A 23,734-nucleotide genomic window follows, 5' to 3' on the forward strand; every position below is an offset into this window, starting at 1 on the left:
CCTTTGCCTTATTTTTAATGCAAAGATCTCTCCAGGAGGAGCTTAGGCCTCCTTATGTGGAAGCATGTTCTCCAACTGAGCCTGTGCAAGTGAATACCTGCCTCTCCCTTTTGAATATTCATTCCCCAACCAAAATAAAAGTTCCTGCTTCCCTTTGTTCAGGGACACCATGACTTTGGAAATGATTCCTCGTGGCCTCCTATTTGCTGCAAATACGCTTTACTTTGTGAGATGACTTCCACTGGTGTAGAGTCTTACTTAACTCACCAGGAGGCAAGCCCACTTGGTTTGGTAACACTGTTGGTCAAGGAAACCTTATGGCCATTATCCCCTATTTTATTTTCTTCAGCCTCCAGACCCTTCTCCCCATCTCAATAAACACCTCCAACAAGATGACTAAATACAGAGTTATTTCAGAGGAGACCATTCTCACCAGATGCGTAGAGCTGTGAGCCAAGAACTCTCATTTCTGGGTGTAACACTGTAACTACAGAAGCCCAGAGATCTTGCTGAAAGGGAGGCAGCAAATCATGCCAGGTTTAAATTATTTTGACTAAGAAGGCTGCCAAAAAGCTTTATCTAATAAACATTGCCATTTAAATATGGTTGTCAGGCAAATCCAATGAACATCTCCTTCTGCATTACTGGGCAGTGTCAGGGGAGAGCATTTAAATTTTAAGTTTCTTACTTCTTTACCACTAGGGTAGCCCTACATCCCAGTTTGCCCAGCCTAGTCCTGATGTGTACCTGTTGACCCAGCAATCTGTTCAGTTGAACATCTGTTCTGGATTATTTATTTTTAACACAGAATTATTCTTAGAATTTTATTTTTGAAAAGAACTTTTTACTTCACCAATATAATAAAGCAAACTGGTTGTTAGTAAACAATTTTTCAAAAAACTATGATTTTAATAATTTTAGCACCCCCTTTCCTCTCCAAAGTATCCTTTTTTGACTGTAAATCGACTGATCCTACTTATACACAAAAGTCTCAGAAGACTTATACCCTGAAAAAGTGATGCTTAAGCTTCTGTGCATATCAGAACCACCAGGGGAGCTTTAAAAAATGCATATGCCTGAGCCCCACTCCTCACAGACTGTGATTCAGCAGAGCTGGGGTGGACCCAGGAACCAGCAGTTCAACAAAGCTGCATCAGTAAGCGTGATGTGCAGCCAAATGAGACTTATTATGGTAAAATTTAAGCAACTGTAGACCAAGGAAATCTTGTGCTATTCACACAGTCTAACAGACTGGCTCTTCTCCTTGATTTTAAACTGAGACCCTCCCAAACATCACACAGTTAAAGAAAATTCAGTGTCACTGTCTGATTCGTCAAAGCTTCAGGGCCTGAAATGTCTGGATATGTGGAATCATCCTGACATCTTTCTTGTACATGTCCCTTAATTTCTCTACCTTATTACAGCTGTGAAGACACTGATAGAATTCTCTCTCTCTCTCCTCCAGCTGAGTCGGCACGGAGAATGCCAACCTCCTTCACTTCTTAACTGTCATTATAATCAAAGGACCTGACTCACTCTGAGACAGTTGGGGCTGTCAGTTCCAGTAAGACAATAGTCAGATGCTTTATGTTGAGAGCAGCGGAGGAAGGAAGCCGAACCTGACACCCAGAACATCTTCTCAAGCACGGGGGAGATGCTGGCACCTCCCTCAGACACATCAGGACTGTGCGTAAGCCCAGAAGGACCGGCCAGCCCACTCCAACTCAGAGGACACAACGGGGCTTCACCAACTGACAACATCTAGGGATACTACAGCATCTTGCCTTGTTCTGAGTAAGGATGGTAGGAAAATATGTCTTTAGGAGGGACTCAGAGAACTGAGGACAGGTTACCAAGGGTTGGGAAGGGTCACAGGCCCCAAGTCCCTACTTGTCGCTTGAATCCCTTCAGTAACTTCCCATCAAGTCAGCCAAGTCCTGTTTGAGCACCCACTGTGGCTCTACCTCCTCGAGGCTAACTTTGGTTAGAGGTGAGAGAAGTTCTGTCTTATAGCGAGCTGGGCTCTGCCTCCCTGAGTCATTTCCACCTCTGGGGCTAAGTAGGAAGGGGCAATTCTTCTATAAGATTGCTTTTGTGGAAGGGACATTTCATTTCACGAGCATGTAAGAGAGCACTGGAAAACACAAGTTAGAAAGAAAAGAAAAATCATAAAGCTAATAATGGCTATTTTAGATTCCGTGCCATTATATACGTGGTACTGATCCTTGGAAAGCTAAGTCCTTTTACTGCAGTCTTCACAACACCCCTGTAAGGAAAGTGCAATTATTATCTACATTTTATAGATTAGCAAACAGAGGCTCAGAGAGGTAATGTAACTTGGCCAAGGTCACACAGCTGGTAAGTAGGAGAGTTAGGATTTGAATCCAAGACTATTGGAATATAAACTCAAATTCTTAATTACGATATCCTAACATCTAACATTATTTCCCACTCTCAGCAGGGTTGGCTGTGGAAGCTGACAGTTTAATTTCAGACGTGGTTCCCAGGGAAATAACATTACTAGTAATCTCTTAGAATAAAATGAGATGACATACAGACCTCCCTGTGAAGTCCCTTAGGCTCATCCATGTTTCAGCCTGAGCTCTAATCTGGGCAAGAGTGCCTTTGGATGGAGTGATCTGAAATGGGCAGCAGGGCTTCCCACATACTCTTTTCCCACGTGTAGCCCTGCTTTTAAGAAAGTGATCTGCAAGCTGTGCATCTTCAGACAAATAACCTTTTAGTTCTCAGTTTATTCACGTATATTATGCTTCACTTGTTTTTATGGGGATAAAATGGTGACTTTGGAAACCCAACTTATTTATCTTGATGTTCAGAAACATTTCTGAAAAAGCAACTGTTTGGGGAACATGAGGCAGCCTGACCTTCCAATTTGTGCCACAAAATAATGGATGTTCACGGGGTGTGGGTGGCGGTGGGGAGTGGACTGGAAGGAAGAGGCCAGGTTTGCAGGAGAGGGCGTTATTAATTAAGGAAGAAGGTGTTCTTTCCCATCTTTGGGTTCGTAACTTGTCTGCTTGCTGCTAACCAGGGTAGGGAAACTTCTTTTCTTTTCTCCCTTCAGGCAAAACACTCACTGAAATTGCCCCTCCGCTTCTCTTTTGTGGTGGTAATAACAGTGTCAGACGCCATGCAGCTGGTGCTCAGAGCTTCCGGCTCTCAGCCACGTTGGCACATGGCAAGAACCAGAGGGAGGAAAAACAAACCAGCATGCACACCCTGGCGAGATGCCCGCGTGCGCCACGCAAGGGCTGGCTGGCTTTGAGCTTTTCAGATTAAGAAAGAGAAGGTGCCTTTGCTCCTATTTTATCTATCAGGACAAAGCTAGTCATACAACGCAGGCTACTCTGAACATGGACCAGTTTGGTTCGGGGGCAAAATAGTAGTGAACGACGGGTGAAAGTTATCACCCTAAGAAGACTGGGAGGCCATGTGCCTTTTTTAGGTTCTGGCAATTGCCCATTTCCTTAGACACAGCCTCTGTCATCTAGGCATTCATGTGCCAAGTCGGAGGACTTGCTCAGGGTCACCTAACCAGTGAGGGGTAAGTTAGGTCTCCTGACTCTCGCAAATCCTCTCACTACTGGTCTGGCTGGCCTCGTGGGAATCTGCCAGCTGCCTGCAGTGTCAGACTACCCTGAGCAATGACCCAGGACAAAGTAGACAGAAGCCCGAAAGCCATGAAGACTCAGCCCTGGGCTGACCCACACTTCAGCCAGAAGAGATGGACCCCAAAGCAGCCTCAGTTTAGTCTCCGATCACAAACTCAGCTACACCAAATGGGGCAGGCAGAGTGGAACGGAGCAGTCCACCTTTCATTTCCCCATGCCCCAAGCCAGCCGGTTCCTGCAAGTCTGGAACCAACAAAGCTTTCTTTCCCACGGACTCCATTTACTCTTACTGCTGCCCTGTGTGTCCAGGATCAAGTCCATTTACCCGCCACCTCCTCAAAGTCTGCAATGTTCTTCAAACAGCAGCAGGCAACGAACTTTGAGTCTGCTTACCCATGATATATCCAAGTGCTGCATTCGTCAGCCTTGGTAATGTAGTTCTCAGGCAGGAGTCCGGAACAGCCGGTGGTTAAGGATGTGCCATAGATCCAGCCCTCGCTGGTGCTAGTCTGCTCCATGGGAGACATGAAGATGAAGTCCCCAGGGACCAGCTCCAGCTCGTCATCATTTTGTGGGGTGTAGGGGTAGATCACCTGTAATGTCTGAAAAAGGAAGAGAGGGATGAGTGAGGCTCACATCTGATCCATTCTTCCAGGTGTCTCCAGGGCACGTCAGTGTATTCTGCTTTATCCAGATGTTGACATTCACAAGTACCCCAGGGTCTGCAGGCTCTGCAGGCTCTGAGTAGATTTGGATTCAGATCAGAAAACATTTCTTCTTTTATCAGGGTACCATGGGTATGTGCCTGGTGCTACTGGATGGTTCCAGACTTTCCTTCAGGCATGTCTTGGCTTCCCGTCAGGATTCAGATATGGTTTTTAGAAATTCATCTACAAGTTCATAGGCTCTCCAGTAAACTGCTATACAAATGGGGTTGGACCTAGTTTCCCCTGCTCCATCTGCTGGGAGAGGCACCATAATAGACACTTGAAACCCAGCTCATGGAAAGTCAGGCTTCTATATGGGGGTTACAGATGGGCCAGATGGAGAGATTCTCCTATAGGAAGGGTTTGGGAGTTAAGTATTTCCCTTTCTATGTAACTCAGCTGCTTAAACAAGACATGGTCCCTGCCTTCAAGGAGCTTTCTCTAAACCTACATTTTTAACCAAGACCCTGAAAGAAAGCTGTCTTGCATAGTCATCAATGTGTATGTCTGTGTAACCAGCTTTCATAAGCAAACAGATGGAGACCACGTGTTCCTTCTTTGGGCTCAGAAAAAGCCCCAAGGGCCAACCATAGGCCATGCCACTTGGCCAATTTATTCCATTTTTTGCCTCCTTTCCCAGTATATATAAACATCATAGGCATAGGCGTGAAGGTACTTTGGAAAAGATTTATTTTACTATTTTTTTAATTAACAGCAGGAGACATCCACAATGAGGAAAATATTTCCTATCCTGTTTGTTTCACAAGAGACACGAAGATGGAAAGGCTTTCACAGCTTTTCCTTTAACAGCCATGAGTGGCAGGTGAAATATTCTGGTTCCCACTTTCAGGTTTTAACTTTGTTTTGCCTCAGTTTTCTCATCTGTAAAATAGTACCTGGACAATAAAATTTCAATGAGACAATCCAAGAAAACTCCTTAAGACAGAGGCTTGTACACAGAAGGGACATAATTATTTCTCTTGAACATGACCTCTGACTTCCCAGGTGGTATCTTTCCTTCTAGCTGACCCTGACCCCTGGACTCTGTGTTGGGTAGGCTTGTGAGCTCATCAGCTCACTGGTGTCAAGGTGATACATCAGAACATGTTATAAAGAAAAGAATTTCCTTCTGGAAGTCTCTAATGAAAGGAGCCAGTAAAAATGTGATTTTTCTGAAAGAATGAAAGTGATAATGCACAGAACTCGACTGCACCACTGGCGTTCTGATTTTCCTTTTATGTAGGGTATCTGGTCTTTCCCTAATTCTGACTCCAGCATCTTTCAGCTCTAGACCTTCTTGTCTTCTGATCGTCTCCCCATTCCTCTGCCACATACACACTCAAACCACTTTTCCAAACCAACCAGAAAGGTTTTCTGCTGGGTTATTAAAACAACTTAAAAAAAAAAATTCACAAGAACTCTCTTAAATCTCAAAGCTAGGTATGTGATGATTCACCAAAAGGAACATTCTTTTTCCTGGAACAGGGTGGAGAGAGGCAGCGAGTCATGAGGCAAACAAGTCTAAACTCGTGTTCCTTAGATACTCAAGCACAGCACGGTTTTGGCTAATAATGCCTCTGGCCCAGTAGTGCCTTTCCTTTGAGAAACTCCACATGACTTCAGAGAAGAACTCACTCCTCCTATCACTCAGGGGGCGAGTATTCTATCTCTAGGTTATCTGCAGGGAAATCGAGGCACAGCAGAGGAGGGCAGGAGACAATGTGAGCTGGACAATAAGTAGCTTTGATTTATTGAATAAGCAATAAAAGAATTAAGGCATCGCAGCAAATCTAAAATTATATCTGGTACCCATGTCCCCACAGTCCTTTCCTACTCACCAAAAGCACATGGAAAAGTCAGCCTAAGTTTGAGAGCTGTCAGGACACATGCGTAGTTTTGTACTACGTTATACTTCCTCTTTTGTTTTATGTTTAGCGTCTGCTTGTCAGAATTCGACTCTATCTTATGTATGTTTTTCTTCCCTTCCTACATGGGGACTAAACTCCAAGTCTGCAGACTGACATCTTGAGAAGGACTGTTGCAGCCCTATGTGACTCTAGGAATTGAACCTCAATGCCTTTTAAGCCCTTCTTACTCTTAGTAACAATAACAGTAGCAGCAATTTTTGTTGTTGTTGTTGCCCCCACTCTGTGCTGGGTATTATGTTAGGGCCTTTCCATACATCCTCTTACTTAGTCCACACAACAGTCCAGCAAAATATCGCCACCATTTTACACAGGAGGAAACTGCGGACTGGAGAGTCACAGAAGTTGTAGAAGTGAATCTAACAACTGCTGGAGCGATGCAGCCAGGATTTGAAGCCATGTGTGCCCGACTCCAGAATTTATGCTTTTTGCGTAACTCTGTCCTTCCTCTAGATTTCCATTGCTTGGCATATCAAACTGGCATGGCCCAATGTAATCACGAATGTGGGAGAGACTATGTGAAGCACAAGTAGACATTTGCAAGTCGAAATCAAGTGAGAATCTAAACAGCAGAGGGGTGAGACCTAGGAGTCTTCCTAAACATCATTTGCTGAGTGTCCTTGCCTAAGCTGCATTCCCTCTCTGGACATCTGTTACCTCCTTGGGACAATCAATCAAACCAGCCTCCTGAGCACAGAAAAAGAAGGCGAGAATAGTTTACATATGCAGGAGGGCTCAGGTGAAGCCAAACGACCTCAGAGGGAGAACTTTATCAGAAGGCACAGTAATAAATGAGCTTTTACACATAAGAGATAAAAGAGGCCATGGTATTTTTAGAAAATTATTCATGTGGGTGCTTGCTGCCTCTTTCCCTCGGTGCCAATTGAGCAGAATGTGGGTCAGGCAGAAAAGCAATTACCCTTTGAGTTAACTGGAGGGCAGTGTTGATTAGAAGATATTCCTTGTAAAATTCCATTGCCACCTTCCTTCTTTTAGAAAGGTGACTTCTCACAGTCCATCTGCATGAACTTGACTTTTTTTTTCCTTTGCCCTCGGAAGGAGTCCAATCAGGCACACCTCTCTTGTTATATTTAGGGCTCACCCTAAGCAATTCCAGGAGATGTCAGAATTCTTAAGTAACATCAAGCCCAGTCACCTTGTTGTGTCTTTACAGAAACTTGCATCAAATGACTCGGAAGGAGGACACGACATTCCCATCAGCAGAGTCAGACAAAGCTGCATGTTCCTGACCCTCACAGGCCCCATGCCTAGGCCTGGACCTTTCGTTCAGGGGTCAGCTCTTCCCAGCACTTCCAAAACAATGATGAGTTTGCCTGCTCTAGACCCTGAGGTTCTGTTTTTCATGTTTAAAAAAATGTCTAAAAGAGATGTTAAAAGGCCATGTAAACTAACAAAAAATATCAGTTCTTTTGCTGCTGTAAAATTGAGAAACAAATATAAGTACTATTTCATAAATGTAGTTAAACTGGATGACAAATTTTTCATCAAACGATGTGGTCTTTTTTCAGATGGGTTGCCCATCTTTATTGGTCAGAATCCCTGGGTTCTGGCTTCAGCTCTGGTCCTAAATTGCTATTTAGTTTTGAACCAGACACTTCATCTCTTCGTGTCTCAGCTTCTTCTTCAGGAAGAAAAAGGACAATATTACTCTTTAGGGATGGCATGTGCTAGTCCTGGAAAGCAATGTCAATTCCCTCAAAAGAAGGATGCTAGGATGGTGCCAATCCTTCCATCTGCACTGGGATTCAATTGTCCCATCGTGCCTCCCATGTGATCCACACAAACTCTCACAATATTTGGTCTGTGCTATCATTTCATGTGTGTCTATTCTCTCTCCCCTGCTGGACTCAAAGCTCCTTGAGGACAGGTCCACATTTTAAAATTCTAGTATGTTCCATGGTACTTTGCATGCCATAGATATTCAGCAAATATCTGTTGATTATGTGTCATCAAATAGCTATTGATTATGTGTTTACAGATTTTTTTGTATTTATGAGTTCTCCTCCTCACCTAAGATCAGGATGATGTCTTCTATCTACTAACACCATGAACTGATACAATATTTAAAAATTTTCCAACGTACTTTTTTATCTATTCTCCCACTTCATTTCTATATCATTCCAGTAAGTTTGGCAGGGCAGACAGAACAATGGGGCTAGTACACAGGTGGGCCACTCAGCACCCAGAGAGGAGTGATGCAAGCTCAAAGCTTCCCAGTGAGTCGGGTAGCACCTAGACAAATCCTGGGCCAGCCGACTCCTGGTCTGGCACTTGCTGCATTGCCTTCCTTTGGTACCCATCTCCCTGTGGCAGCAAGCCCCAAGCTCTCCTGGTTCTGACTGCACCCCTGCGCCTCTGGTAGAGTCAGGAGAGACATTACCTCATGGTTAGCAAATCGGATATCCCGAGAGAATATGGTAGCCACCCAGTCGCACCCTAGTTTGACATCAATATTCTGGGCTAGTTTCTCCAGGGTTGGTAGGTGGCTAGCTTGGAAGTGGTAAGCCAGGGTCACATGCAGCTGCTTCTTATGAGGTTCCACATGTACTTCTGGAACAAGAAAGGAAACAGTTACTAGAATGTGGTGGTCATAGCAATGGTGGAGACTTAAGGAAGAACACAGACAGGTGCCCTCATAAACTCTGCTTCCCAAATAACAAAGGAGGGAGTCCCTCGGTCAGACAAAAGCTGTTTCTTTCCTTCACAGCAGCAGAATAAGCGGGGAGGGGTAACAAATCCTGAATCAAACCACAATTCGAAGATCAAGAGCCACACATCTGGCTTTTCTGTAGGAGCTATGGATCAGCTGAGAGGTAATCCTTTCACTTGGCTCCACAACAATTCCAACTGATTATCACTGGCCCCACCATTCAGATGAGGAAACTGAGACCTAAAGGAATGAACTAATTTATGTAGAAATAGAGCAAATTTTATAATCCTGTGACTCCCTAAGCTGTACTGCCTTTGTTTTGAAATAAAGTCTCTTAGCTTCTGGGTGGCCCTGATGGAAAAACAATGGAAAAAGATGGAATATTTTCAAAGTTTAATACAACGTTTCTCAACAGCATTGGGTCAAATAATTCTTTGTTGTGGGTGCTGTCCTGTGCATTCTAGGGTTTTTAGCTGCATCCCTGGCCCCTACTCACTAGATGCCAGTAGCACCCTTCAAGTTGTGAGAACCAAAAATTACTCCAGATATTGCCAAATGTCCCCAGGGGGGCAAAACTGCCCCCGTTGAGAACCACTGGTTTAAAGTACAGACTGTTATTCTAAGACACTCTAAAAAACAAACCAAACCAAACCAACCTACCTACACATGGGAATGGCTTTTCTTTCTCTTTTGTACATGTTTAAATGGGGGAGATCCATCTACTGCCCAAGCCAGAACACTAAAGATGCAACTAGAGGAAATTTAAGGAATGTGAGAAATTAAGGGGCTTGCTCAAGTCACAGAGATACAAGTAGAAGCTGAATCTTTGGTTTTGAGCACTTTTTCTGCTATACCGCATTGCATTTCTTTGTTGTAAGCCCCATGAGGCATGGGCTTTGTGTCTTGTTCACAATGTATCCCCAATGCTCAGCAGGTTATCAGCTTTTGTGTTTGTTAAATGAATGAATTCACATGAATGAATCTCCTTAAACCATCTAGGATGGAGGATGACACTAAGTTTACTTGCTGAAAGAAAAAACTCTAGAATACCACGGCAGATGTTCTAGGGGAAAGACATGGTGTGGCCTGCATTCCACATTAGGTTGCAAGAGCTAGGCCAGCTACACAGGGCAGGGCCACCCAGTTCTCCAAATCACCACCAGGGGGCTGCACAAGGGCAGAGACCTGAGCCGGCCCAGTTCTTAGAAAGTGGTCACAGATTCTTGGAGAGGGACTGACTCTCCCCTTCCTACAAGGAAAGCAAGCAAGCAAGGGCCTGACCACCTCTCACTCAATATGTACCTTAGGAATCAGCCACAGTCCTGGCTGAGACGCACTTCACTCATTTGTGAAGGATTTGGGTTTTGTGGCTACAGCATTAGTTTTGGTCCTTGTGGGAGTTTTAGTGGTTTCGACAATAGCTACTGTGGGATGAAAAAGAGCCATCTCCCTGAGGTAGAGGGATAGGAACAGGAAATAATTTGCCTCTCTATTATGCCATTTCTCTGAAATATTCAACTCCTGTGAAATGGCAGGCTCCACCAAAGTCAGAAAGCAGAGACCGGTCCCGGGGGAGGAGGGGTACCTGGGGAGGGGGTCTAAGGACGCCCCGCTCCCAAAGTAGACAAGGTGTCTTAAGGGCCTGGAGTTCCTCTGAGAGTGGAGACCTCGCTGTGACCCCGCTCAGTGGTGCTGGGCCCTCAACACACTCTTCCTCGAGTCCTGAGCCCTATTGGGGCTTTTCTGGAAAAGATGAACACGGAGCAAAAGGACCGAGTCAGGGATGAAAATAGCAGCAAGAAACAATGGCAGGTGAGGTACAGGCCAAAGGTCAGGAGACCAAGGAGCAAACCGCGTGGCTTTACTCAGGCCTTCCCCCTCTCTGGCCCTCCACACGATGTGGGGTTGGCAAGCCCAGCTCCAGCCTTGCATTCAACACTTGGATTCAGTTGTGCCGCTCGCACCTTCTGCTTTGGCCAGGGCGGCCTCCACACTGTCCTCCGCGCTTGCCCTGTTCCTTTCTGCCTGTGCTCACGCTGCCTGCCCCCCTGCAGAGCCCTTCCTCCATCTACAGATCAACAAGGTCCCAGTGTGAGCTTCCTCTCTTCCGTGAAGGTGGAACCACTCCACCTCATGATGGCCTCTCTCTTCTCAAGCTCTGTGATCACACGGTGACTGACCTGAGATTCCCAACTGTACCGCTAGCCAGGAGAAACCATTTCTTATGCTCTGTTGCATTTCTCATAGATAAACACATAGTAGGTGCTCAATAAATACCTGCAGATTGTGACTTCATTCTGTTTTTTTTTTTTTTTTGAGGAAGATTGGCCCTGGGCTAACATCCGTGCCCATCTTCCTCTACTTTATATGGGACACCGCCACAGCGTGGCTTGACAAGCGGCGCAACGGTCTGCACCCGGGATCCCAACCTGCGAACCCCCGACCATCAAAGTGGAGCACGGAAACTTAACCACTATGCCACCGGGCTGGCACCATGACTTCATTCTTAAAGAAGCCAACAGAGACTCCCCACCCCACTGTCTCTGTCACATTGCAGGTAAGGCTCTTGCTCAGCTCAGTGAGCTTGTCTGCACCGGAGTCAGACAGGAGATGCTTGGCACACTTCTCCCTCTTGTCCTCTCTCCATGCCTCCTGCCTCTAAGTCAGCACACATCCTGAGCATCCCTTTAAGTTAATTCCTTTGATGGGAAATCTCGGTTGCTTGAACTAAGAGCTGCCATGAAAAGAGCAGGAGCCATCTTGTAGGGGTGGCATTTTTGGCCTGACTTTGAGGCTTAGAGGTCTGTCTTATGGGTTTCAGCGAGTTGAAGGGTGTTGGCTCAGTGGGTTTTATTATTATTTGATAGAAAGTGGTTCCACTCTATGTACTATGCTACCCCCTGAGCAAAGCCCTGGGTCCTTCTGGAGTGAGACCCAGATAAATGCCTGCATGGGAGGGAGTTTGGGAAGAAGAAAGGAAGGTTCCTTAATTCTGAACTGGGAGAAGAAGGTGGCACTACAAAAGAATACATTTCTAGTTCCATGGGGAACAGTCATTTGTGTACCTTTAACTTGGGTGTTAGTGAGTAGGCACTGGACATTCTCTCAAGAGGGTTAGCAGAACAGTAGTTTAATATTTTTAAAACGGAGCGAAGAAGTATGGGATGCTGCAGGAAATGGCTGTGATCTTTGTCATGTTCTGCCCGTGCCTGCAGGACCCTCCACCTCCTGACTCCATCTCACTCCTTCACAATAATTACCCATCCCTTTCCTTCCCAACTCTCTGATCCACAGGACCCAGGGCTGGCCTGGCAGCTGTGTTGGCTCACCGGTTTTGGATGCTGCCTCCGCAGCAAAGTCAGCGGCAAACTTCTTGAGGACCTCTGCGCTGTCTTCCTTCACGAAGAGGCCGATGAAGTTGGAGGAGGTATAGAGCTCCAGGGGCAGCGGGGCTGAGAACTTACATTTCCAGCGACTGACGGTGGTCTGCAGGGCTTCCCCCAGGGCATCCACCTTGCTGTCCTCACACTGGCAGGGGAAAGCAAGAGGCTTCACTCAGAGACAAGGGGAGACAGACATCGGCTGCCACTTAACATTTGGCATCTTCTGCCCAGAGCTGGAGGCTGATGATGCAATTACTAAATGAACGCTTCTGTTTGTGAGGAGAGAGAAGAACTGCAGACTCCCAATTAGGAAATATATTATCCAACTGGTAAATTAAACTAGGGCAATGGACGACCTCTCCCCTCCCTCCCTGCTCTAATGTGCCCCTCTGAACCCAGCCAGAATGCAGTAGGACTGGTCCAGCAGAAAGGAAGAATGGAGGAACATGTCAGGAAAGAATACCACACCCCAGGATAAATTGTGTTATGTTTTCTATTGTTTTGCATCATCTGTGCCTGTTCTATTCCTCTTAGACAATCAAAAATTGACTCTACTTCCGCCCCCATGATAGTTGGGAAGAATGAGGCTCAGAGAGCTGTGACATCACCCTCCTACCCTCTTCAGAGCATTGGAAGAATGAGTGTCTACAACTCTGAATGCTTTTGAGAACGATTCTGGGATGACTAAGAGGAAATGATAATCATTTTAATTTTCAGAGTGAATGGTAAGGGAGACGATGTTAGGAACATATTTTTACCTGAAAAAAAAAAAGAAAGAAGGAGAGAGACTCTGGAAAAAACAACCCAAAATATTAAAAAAAATATATTATCTTAAAGTGCTACCATTCTGCCTTGTCTTGAATATACCTGGATAAATCAATTCTTCTCCATCTTCCCAGAGAGCTAAAGTAGATGAAACATATTTATTACAGTGAGGGGGATTTAGTTTAGTCATTAAATAAGCTTTGTGATAGCTAGGATTATGAACTAGGTAACTATGCCAGGTGAAAGGTATCTCTGTCATCTCTAGAAAGATCTAACGAGACAAAACCCATGGGCAGTGTCCAAGAGGCTAAAGTCGCTTTCCCTGTCTATAGACTACGTTTCTTGTTCCCAGCTCTCTACTTTCTACTCTTTCCTTGCTGTGAGAGTGGAAAGGTTGCCAGCTGACAAGGGTGAAGCTGGGTTAGCGCATCTGTTCCCTTTGTGGCTGCCAGACCAATGTGTCACTCAGTGGGTCAGGCTTGTCCCTAGGGTCCTGAGGAGCACGCGGTCATCACAATGCTACACCAAACCTAGAGTGCTCCTGGGCCCCAGCAGATATTGGAAAGAGGAGCTGGGGTGAGTAGCCGTGGACCTCACTGATGCCTCCAAGGCCCATCCAACTCTAGGGGCCCATGACTATTCCCGCCAGCTTCCCGAGGGACTCCTGACTTTGACTCCAGGTCCCAAGGGGCTGGCTGGGGTACGGGAAGCAGGCTCCCCAGGGCGGGGGGTAAGGGGATTGTAGCTCACCATGAAGAACTGGCAGAGGGTGATGTGGGGGAAGATGTTGTGTGCCTTGTTCTTTCCGCAGATCTGTTTCGACTGTTGCCAAAAGTCAGAGAGCTTCTGTGCTAAGGGGCCAGTGGGGCGGAGGTAGAGGACATACTCCCGGGGCAGGGGGTCATCCAGGAAGGGATCCCCGACATGGGAGAATAACCTGTAAGAGAGAAGAGAGCCAAGCAGGCCTCACTTCAGAATAATGGAAGGGAGCGAAGAGAAAGATCCACCCTCCGTATGTTCCACACCCCAGGTACTACAAGGGGAAAGGTTTTCATTTTTCTGCTTTAAAATGCTGCTACCCCTCAAAGCTCACACTTTATAACCAACTCTCAGATGCACCAACTTCTCTTCTCCTGTCTGTCATACTGCACCCGGGGCCCACAACTCCCTAAAAAAAAATCCCAAATTTGCTCTCCAGGAAGCATTCTGGGATAAACCCCAAATCCTTTCCCAATCCACCAGTACAGTTCCAACCTGGCCTGTCCCTTCAGTTCAGTCTATGATTAAACCCGTGTGCCTCCAAAGACAAGGGAAGCTTCTCTAGGGTAGCTTTGTGGGGTCTGCCCTGGGTAGCCATATCCTAGAGGGTAAGCAGGATTTTTTCTAAACTGATTTGCCCAGCATCCACACCCCTAAAGTGTATCTTTCAGTGACTGGAGGGGGTGGATATTGTGATGGGGCTCTATCTTGGAAATACTTTGAATTTCTTTCACAGCTTAAGGAGAAGGACGCCTTGGGGCCAGGGCAGAGGAGGCAATCAGCTTGATAAATGGGTTGTCACATGGTCTTTTGGCTCATCTCCCCCCTGGAAGGGTCCATTAGAGAAAGGCTGCACATCCCTGCTCATCCACATACACTTCGAGTTAATTACATGCTATTTTCTCAATTTATTTATTTCATACCAACCAGTCACATGCTGCCTGAACACTTCTTCCTCCTGTGGATGCCAAGGCTTTTTGTCTGGAAGAAAAAAATCAAATTTCTATTGTTAATATTTTTAGCCTCTTCTCAGTTCTTCTCCCTGCAGTGGCGAGAGCTGAATGTGAAGTAAGTGACATCAAAGCCTCCTCCATGGCGGGGAGACACCTGCAGCAGGGTTTTCCCCTAAGGGTCGCAGCAAGGCACATGGAAATTAGGACTTGTAATTAATTTCCATGTCATTAGCATTGGATTTGCATGCAGCCTGACAGCCCATACAGTCTATTTTCAGCAGCTTTCAGATCAGAGTTTTATTTTTGCTTCCCGAAAGGTTGTCATGTCTTGGTTCTTCCCCCTTCCTTTTCACCCACTCGCTTTTACTGACCCAGATCCCCTACAGAGAGAGCGTTTATTTGCGGCCCCTTGGCAAAATGTGTTAGAAAGTGGTGCTGATGATATTAAAACTTGAGACAAGATGCCCAAAGGACCATTGGTTTGGTTCAATTCAGTGCCTCCTCTCACCCACCTCCAACCACCACCACCACCAGCCTCAGGCTGGACCCATAATCTCCCATGATTTTATAGACATCTGTGGGGACAAGTAGCCCTGGGTAAAAGAGTATGGCTAGAGCAGTGATGTTCTCACTCCCACTGCTGGAGAAACAACACCAAGCTCTACTACCGGAGGGGCAGTGTCGCAGGATGGTTACGGCAGTGAGGCCCTTGTGTACAAGCAACAAGTAGAGCGCTTCTGAAATTTCAGACCAGTCTCCAAGAGCCAGAGAGTTCTGGGTTTGTATCCAGCTTTGCTGTCAGTCATCCATCCATTCATGCATTCGTGTTTATGTTTATTCAATAAATACTGAATTGCTATTATTTTGTCATTATTACTGTGCCAGGCTCCAGGAATATAGTGAAAAACAAAACTTATAAAGGCCCCTGCCCTCAAGGAGCTTTCAGCGGAGCAGGCATGAACACATTAATCCTACAGATCATTACTGAATTACATTGGTGATAAGTGTAATGAAGGGAGAGCACAGGGAACCATAAGAACATACGACAGGGAGACCTAACCTGGGCTGAGAGGTCGGGGAAGGCTTTACTGAGGAAGTGACATTTCAAGTGAGACCTGAAGAGGGTAGACTCCTCTGGGTGGGAGTGGGGGGGGGAGGTGTGTGGTGGTTGTGGTGGTAGAAGACACATAGGACATCTACTCTATCATGAGGTGTGTATATAAGGAGCCTTGAACAGTGCCTGAAATGTTGGAGGTAACCAATAAATGATCATTCCCATCCCTTTATACTACACACCGATTCAAGGGCCTTGGGATAGGGAAGAGAGGGGAGGGAATTCTAGTTTAAATCGACACTCTTTCTAAGCATCTTTTTCCCGACTGGCTGCTAAATCCAACTCCTCCTTCCTTTTCCTGGTCCCTCTAGGGAGCCAGTAGATGCTGTGAGAATCACAGAGGGTCAGACTGGAAGGGACCTCAGACATCATCTGTGAGCCCAACATCTTTGCTTTATACAAGGGGAAACTCAGGTGAAAGAAATAAAGTAACGCGCTCAAAGCAGCCTGGCTAAGGTGATGGCTGAGTGAAGGCCAGCCTCTGTCGCTCGGCTCCACAGCCCAAGGTTAAATAAATACCTTCCTTTTCCCCATGAAAATCTGAGCACAAAGACCAAATGATCAGGATAAAGAAATCTGCACAGCTAAGTAGAACAGCACTACAGAAGACACACCTACTTACAGTAAGATGAAGTTAGGAGAAGCAAGGCAGATCCCTCCGAACCTTTCGGAACAGAAGGTGGTACAGAAAAGGCTGGAAAACAAGCGTACCCCAACCATTCCCACACCTGGATAAGGTGCTTAATTGCTGCAAGTTGCCAGCCTGTTTCCTTTACTGCTTACTAGACCATCAGAGGCCACACACATCTTGCTGTGTAACCCACACATCTTTGCGTAACCCACAAAAGAACACAAATCATGGTCTTTTAGAGGTTAGAATCTCTGAGGATTAAATCACCAAAAAAAGACCCATTGTTTCAAAAACAATTGGGTAAAGGAAAACTCATTTGTGGTACAATGTGCTATTTATGTAAAGGATCCAATTTCTTTTTTTCCAGGCCCTTCCTCCAATGAAATATATCTGACAAATTTAATTTATTTTTCCTAAGCACTAGGAGTACCCTCTGGAAATGAAAGATCTAATTAAGTTATGGTCCTCGTAACTCAAAAGACAAGTTTTGGAGAGGGTTCAAAGATACAACTGAGAAAGATTATGAAAGGTTTGGGTGATAAAACTATGACGAAAGGCTATGGAAACCCAAATTCTTCTTTCTGAAGAAGACAAATCTGAGAAGTTTTCAATTTTATGGAAGGTTATCGTATCTGATGTACCTTCTCTAGTGAGGGTCAGCCAAAGTAAAATAAGCTTTTGCTATGGCACAAAGGGCTTGAGTTAGATACTAGAAAGAACTTCCTGGCAGTAATGTGCTAGAAAAGTGTTTTGCTTTTTTGGAAAGTTTCTAGAAAAAAGTTACTGATCTGAAACAGAGGTGTGCGATTCTCTAGGCAGGAGGTCGCACGGGGAGTAAATTCACCACTTCCTTAGGGTCAGGAGCCACAGGCAGAGCTCCGCTGCTCCTTCATGCACTGCCAGGCTGACGACGATTTGGGTTGCGTTTGTTCCCAGAACTCTGCCCACAGAACAGACTGAACATGGGCAGTGGCAGAACACGGCCCCCCTCCCCCACCAGTGAAGAATGACTGTTGCCATAGAGCTCCCACCTCCACGGTCCATCGACAGGGCCAATGCCAAAAACAGTGGGGTGTGTGGGGTGGACCCCAACACCAGGCTGAGCCTGAACAGCTGCTACCCTCAGTGACTCAGAAGTTGGCAGAGATTGCCGGAGACCTTGAGCAGATAAAGGGGGAGCATCCCTTTCAACTCAAAGGAGAGTAGTCCAGCCATTGGATGACAGCAATTAATTGTTTAGAGGGGACCTTCGTGGTTAGAATTGGCGGGACATGTGAACTGCTGAAGTTCAGTTACGTGAGAACACAAATTTGACTTCTGACCCTGGTCCTTACTTTCCCAATTATATCTAGGGTTCATTCTTAGCAGAATGTGAAAAAAAAAAAAGATGCAAACTCTGATGCCCTGCTAATAATAGGGAAGGACACACAAATCAAAAAAAAAAGCAATGGCTCATCAAAAAAATCAGGCAAGCAGCTGTGAGGAAATTAGCCAAATTAGGAACCAGCAGCATCCACTGAGGGCCTTGCTTCACTCCAGCTGGGAGGGCTGGGATTCCTCCCACTCTCTGCCCTCAGCTCCGTGGAATTTTGGATTCCAGGTTGGTCTGGCCCCAGGGCTACAGCTCTACCCAACCACTAGGGTTACAGAGATGCCCTCGTGCCTTTAAAGGAAGTTTGGAAAGGAAAAATCCCTTTCCAGTTCGAGTGAGACAAAGCAACATTCCTTTCTCCCTCTCTTCTTCCCTTCCTTCTTTCCTTCCTTGCTTTCTTTCCTTCTTCCTTCTCTCCTTCATTCCTTTCTTTCCTTCTTTCCTTCCTTCCACTCTCTTTTTCCCTTCTCCTCCCAAGGAACTCTTACCAGGACACCAAATGAAAACCAAAACTAAAACCAAGTGTGTATTGAGTGTAGCTCTCTGATCTAAGGTTTGACTGGTTGGGGCCCTTTCGGAGACACTAGCCTCTGGTTCCCTCGGCTGGATTCAGGCCTGACGGAGTAGATTCGGGCTGGTCCCATGTCCAAGTCCAGCAGGATTCTCACTCCCTCTCAGAACCACAGGTTTTGAGCTTGACTGGAATTTCCTGTTTAATTGTCATCCAGGCTGACTTCCTCTGCAGCCACCCTAGTTCTCTGGGGTTCCACGGTGGTCTCTGACCCTCCTGGTAGTTCAGTTCCTCTCAGCTGAACACCAGCTGTATGCCGGGCACTGTATTACCCCTGGGCATACAAAGAAGAGGAACGAATGGTCCTTGCCCTTAAAGAGTTCACAGCCCTACTGAAAGAAGCAGACACACAAGCAGCTTCTTACAATGCAATATGGTAATGGCCATGACAGAGATGTGTACAGCGTGCTGAGGCAGCTCAGAATAGGCGTACTCACTCAGTGTGGGGGGTAGTTTCTGGGGCTGAGGTTCTCAAATTGTATACAAAGCTACTCTCAGGTCAGGACGCCACAGGAGGCTCAAAGGGGTGCCATGGGATATTTAAGTTTTTGAGGGAAACATAGCAATACTTAACCTCTGCTGGACATCCCACAAGCTCCACGCTTGAGGTAGTTATAGTTGCAACATTAGACTGTGTTACATTCCTTTTGATGCCATATTTTTGTGAAGCTGGAGTTTTTGCAACTGCTGTAATAAAAAGCAAGTACCCAGCAAAAACCAACGTGGAACAGGAAATGAGAGTGGCAGTGTCCAACCTGATTCTAAGGTTTGAGCAGTTGTGCAGTGCCCAACAGACACACACAGCCCATTAGTAAATGGTTGTGATTATTTAAGAATGAAATGAGGGGCCGGCCCGGTGGCGCAAGTGGTTAAGTGCATGTACTCCGCTGTGGCGGTCCGGGGTTCGCCGGTTCGGATCCCGGGCGTGCACCGATGCACCGCTTGTTGAGCCATGCTGTGGCGGCATCCCATATAAAGTAGAGGAAGATGGGCATGGATGTTAGCACAGGGCCAGTCTTCCTCAGCAAAAAGAGGAGGATTGGCAGATGTTAGCTCAGGGCTGATCTTCCTCACAAAAAAAAAAAAAGAATGAAATGAAAATGTTACTTCTTTTCAATTTTGTGTATTATTTTTTCACATGGCTCTTAAGTTGTTAAGAAGATAAATACTTAAGTTGTTTGGATCTAACTACTAAATATACAGAACTGTTAGGTATTTATGTTGGCCTACAGGCTCTACATAAAAATTACTGAGACACTAAGGGTGCTGTAAACTCAGAAAGTTTGGAAATCTGACCTAGAAGAAATGATGCTTTATCTGGATCTAAAAAGCGGAGTAAGTACTGGCTAGAGAAAGTTGAAAGGAGAGAAGGGCATGTGAAGTGAAGAGAATGGACAGAGCTAATGTATGAAGACAAGAGACAGCATGATACGTGCAGAGAAGTTAGAGTTTGATGACACTAGAGCAAAAACGGTAAAGCTGGAAGAAGGTAAAGATCAAGCTGAAAAGGCAGGGGACAGCTCACCAAGGTCTTTGTGCCATTTTAGAGAGCTTGAACCTGATCACATTATGCAGTGGGCAACAATGAATGACGGTAAGTCAGAGGGGCATGATCAGATTTTCATGTGAGGGATGGATTTAAGGGAGATAAACTGTGTGCCAGAAACTACTTAGAAGGCCTTGATAATAGATCAGACGGGGGACATTGAGAGGTTGAACTTTAATGAGGATGGGAATGTTGGGATGGTTGATTGAATGAAGCTTGGAGACTGATTAGAAGTTGTAGCTTAAATGCCTATGTGGATGGTGGAGACACCTCTGAGTGAGAATAGAGTAGAAACAACTTTGGGCTGGAGTGGTAGTGGGTGATGAGTTCAGTTATTGCTCCCTGGAGAACCTGGGGGTCTGGGCTAACAGCGAGACCAAGTATCATGAACAGACACCGAGTCTAGTTGCAGTGTACTGTGTTCCTAAAGCTTTCTCTTTTGGCTTGACTATGATTCCTTGTCTCTTTTTGTTTGTAAGCCAGACATTTCTTTTAGGCTACCCATGGAGTTCCTACTTCCTGTCTCAGGAATACCTTTGGCTCCCAACTTCCTCAATACTGAGGTCAGTAAATACTCAAGCCATCCCTGGTTCAGGGGGATAGGTTAGCCCAGACCCCGAGGTTCTGCAGGGTGACTCATCTCTCACGTGCCTTCAGAGGAGAGTTCATCCCCTATTTGATTGCACTTGACAAAACTCAAATATCTGACACCTGAAGTAAAAAACAATAGGCAGCATATGTATACCAATGGAAACGGAAATATATTCCCTCAAAATAGTAAGACCTTGATTCAATTAAGTAGAAAACTAATTTGCTGAGCTTTCTAATTACTTGAAGTTGTTCTGTCCTTGGCTTTGAATTGCTGGTAGACGCATACTCATGGCCTCAGGATCCCATCTGCTCTGTGTGTTGGTTTTCTGTGACCAAGGACTTATTTGTATAGGAAAAGAGAAGATAAGGGGTCAAGTATGTAATCCTACAAGTGGATGAAGCTCCCTATGCAACCAAAATTAAATTATATCTTTCCTTCATGTAGCTAAGATAATCTCAAATTTTAGAAACATTTAATGCTGACTATAGGATTTTTAAAAATGTTCTCAACCTCCAGGATACCTGTTGTTAAATTTTCCACATCTGATACTGTGAATTCAATTAAAAGATGACCTAATTAATCCAATATCTCATTCTTTTCTCTGGATCTGCACTAGACTGGGGGATAGGCAAACTTAGATAGACTCCAACTCCTATTTTTCCTGATTGGAGAGTCTAGTCATATCAAGAGGCTACTGGTGCCACTAAGCAAAATTGAGGGATTCTTTTAGGGTGTATTTGAAAAACAGATGCTGTTTTGTAATGTGGTTTTAGGTAGAAATATCAGAGTTATTGTGCTCTATGAAGAGTCGTCTGCTCAGTGCCGACCTTCTTAAGGATGATTTGAGACAGCTTAACAGCATGCCTGAGGCTGACAGCTATCTTGAGAAAAGAGGGCAAGTAGGTGACTCTGCATCTATTTGTATCTGTAGTAGAAGAAAAATAAGGATAAAGAAGTCAATAATGATTGAAGGCCTTCTCTTCAATCTACCGGGCACTTAATGGACATTAAATCTCATGACAAATGGTGAAGCCAGTATTGTCAGGAGCCTCCCTGGACCCGGGAGGCTCTACTCTGACAGGTCAGCTCTCCAGTCATCTGTGTGGTTGTTCCAATCCAGGGGCTGGTACTGGAGGCTATGACTAAAGTCTGAATCAGTGAAAGAAGTATATTGAGTAGTTGAAGCATGAGCCTAGATTCCCGGGAAGCATCTCAGCCAATGGCCTCCAAGCTCCCTCTTCTCTGGAAACCCAGGGAGAAGTGGCCCCCAAACCTCTCACTGGGTGTGATCCTGGAGATCTGCTCCAGACTCCTGGGGTGGCTTCTGGGTCAGAATGGGACTCCTTGGCAGTATCCCCCATGCGCGGAGCACCCCCATCAGGAGCAGTAGGGTATGAGTATGGGGTAGATGGACACAAAATACAGAGCAGACATGAGTCTAGGCCACTCCAGTGGCCAGGGATGGGATATGCTTACAGAGCAACCAACTTAATCCCCTAAATTTACATACTTCAACTCCTCCCACCCTTCAGTGTCCATTAATCAAGACTTCAGCTTCTGACATGGTTACTCTCTCACCTACCAGTGGCCAATGAGATCCTTACAGATTCAATCCTACCTTTAATTGATGATCAGAGGCCAAACAAATGTGGGGCAGCATTTGAGGAGCAGCTAAGAGACACACAAGCCGAGGAGGGGGCAGAGGCGGTATTTTAGCCAAGCCTTTTCAGCTCAAGTAAAACCAGGGACTGGACAAATACTGGTGCTCCAGCGGGTCCTTGCAGGAGCTAGAACACGGGCACTGGTTTTTAGGTACCCTCTCCCCGAAGGAAGAGATTTTCTAATTTGCTGCTTTAGTTTTTTCATCTTCAAAGAGGAGGTGATGAATGGGCCACGAGGAGACTGAGGAAGAAAGATGTGACATTTATAAGGTGTTTTGAGGTCCTCAGAAGCAACCATAAGTGATAAACAGTGATTCCGTGGCTGCAAAGGATCTTGAGACCATCCTGTCTCTTCTTCCTTATGACCAGAAACAAAGGGGGATTCAACAATGTGTCTTTATTACCTAATGGCCCTTGTGCTCAGAAAAGTTCTTCCACGTTCCAAACTCCTTCCAACTGTGCCAAACTCATGCTACCTTTTCTGCACCTGGTAGAGTTGATCACTCTTTCCTATATAACAAAATAATTTATTCCATCACTTTCAACAAAGAATTCCAGCTACTTTTTATCACCAAGGCCAGTAAGATAGGCTTGCAAAGAGCCTGGGCAGTTCAGTTTAACAACCTCATCTCCGAAGTCTCTGCTCCCTCCAGACTCCTCCCTGTGAAGCTGAAGGAGGGCAGTGGAGACGCCTGTCAATAAACATAAACCATAATGGCCCTACCCATTTCCTTCAGAGGAAATGAACCTAATGGAGAAAGATATATTGATCATAAAGACCCAATTTCAGAATCAGTCTCCTGACGGTGAACCCTTTCAGTGAGCTGGGGCTAATGGCCTATGCTTTCAGTGGCTGCGGCCTGTCTGAGAGCTGTACGTCTAAAAATCAATGGGATAGCAAACCTGCCGGGGGGCCAGGGATGCTACCGCCAAAAGTCCGGCCAACGGGAAGGAAAAGACTGTGGGCTTTTTTATAAAGCTAATCAGAGAAGGAAAAAAAAATTACTGACCTATATGGGGGCTTAAGAAGGCCTTGCAGTTGAAGAACTCCAACCTGCGGTGACACCCTTCTTTCTTTCCTATCCACAAAACTCTATTTTCCAACCCATAAAGAGCCTATTAAGCAGGTCTCCTCAGGGGGTGGTTAGCAGGGAAAATGCTGCTTAGGTTCCCCGACGTTTTTATGTGGCAGAGCCCAGCAGCCCATATGGAGTGGTCTTTGGTTCTTGCTAAAAAGGGGCTGGAGCTCTGGCCTCTGCTGTAGGGAGGCAGCAGTTTGTAATTGGGAAAGCAGCCATTAGACCATGGGTGGTGACATAATAAAACACATTTCTCTTTGCCTCTGTTATAAGTCTCTCTAGGATCTAGACAATACCTTTCTTCCCGCCAAGATCAATGAGTTTTTGCAAAGAGGCACTTTGCAGTGTAAAAAGAGCACGTTCTTGGGAGCCA

General features: G+C 45.6%; 1 protein-coding gene across 2 annotated transcripts in view; it reads right to left on the reverse strand.

Moving 5' to 3' along the window:
* The window catches only part of UBASH3B (ubiquitin associated and SH3 domain containing B), a 138,160-nt gene that overhangs the window by 19,246 nt on the left and 95,180 nt on the right, over window positions 1-23,734 (reverse strand). Inside the window, exons 2-6 of one of the 2 annotated variants that reach the window (XM_058544981.1) lie at window positions 14,770-14,823; window positions 13,834-14,020; window positions 12,265-12,463; window positions 8,666-8,835; window positions 4,026-4,234 (exon numbers count right to left, since the gene is read on the reverse strand). In XM_058544981.1, the coding sequence (XP_058400964.1) occupies window positions 4,026-4,234; window positions 8,666-8,835; window positions 12,265-12,463; window positions 13,834-14,020; window positions 14,770-14,823 (819 nt within the window). Of the gene's footprint in view, window positions 1-4,025; window positions 4,235-8,665; window positions 8,836-12,264; window positions 12,464-13,833; window positions 14,021-14,765; window positions 14,824-23,734 lie in introns of both variants that reach the window. The other variant, XM_058544982.1, reaches the window with a different exon arrangement.

The sequence above is a fragment of the Diceros bicornis genome, chromosome 7, assembly GCF_020826845.1.
Source record: "Diceros bicornis minor isolate mBicDic1 chromosome 7, mDicBic1.mat.cur, whole genome shotgun sequence".
NCBI lineage: Eukaryota > Metazoa > Chordata > Mammalia > Perissodactyla > Rhinocerotidae > Diceros > Diceros bicornis.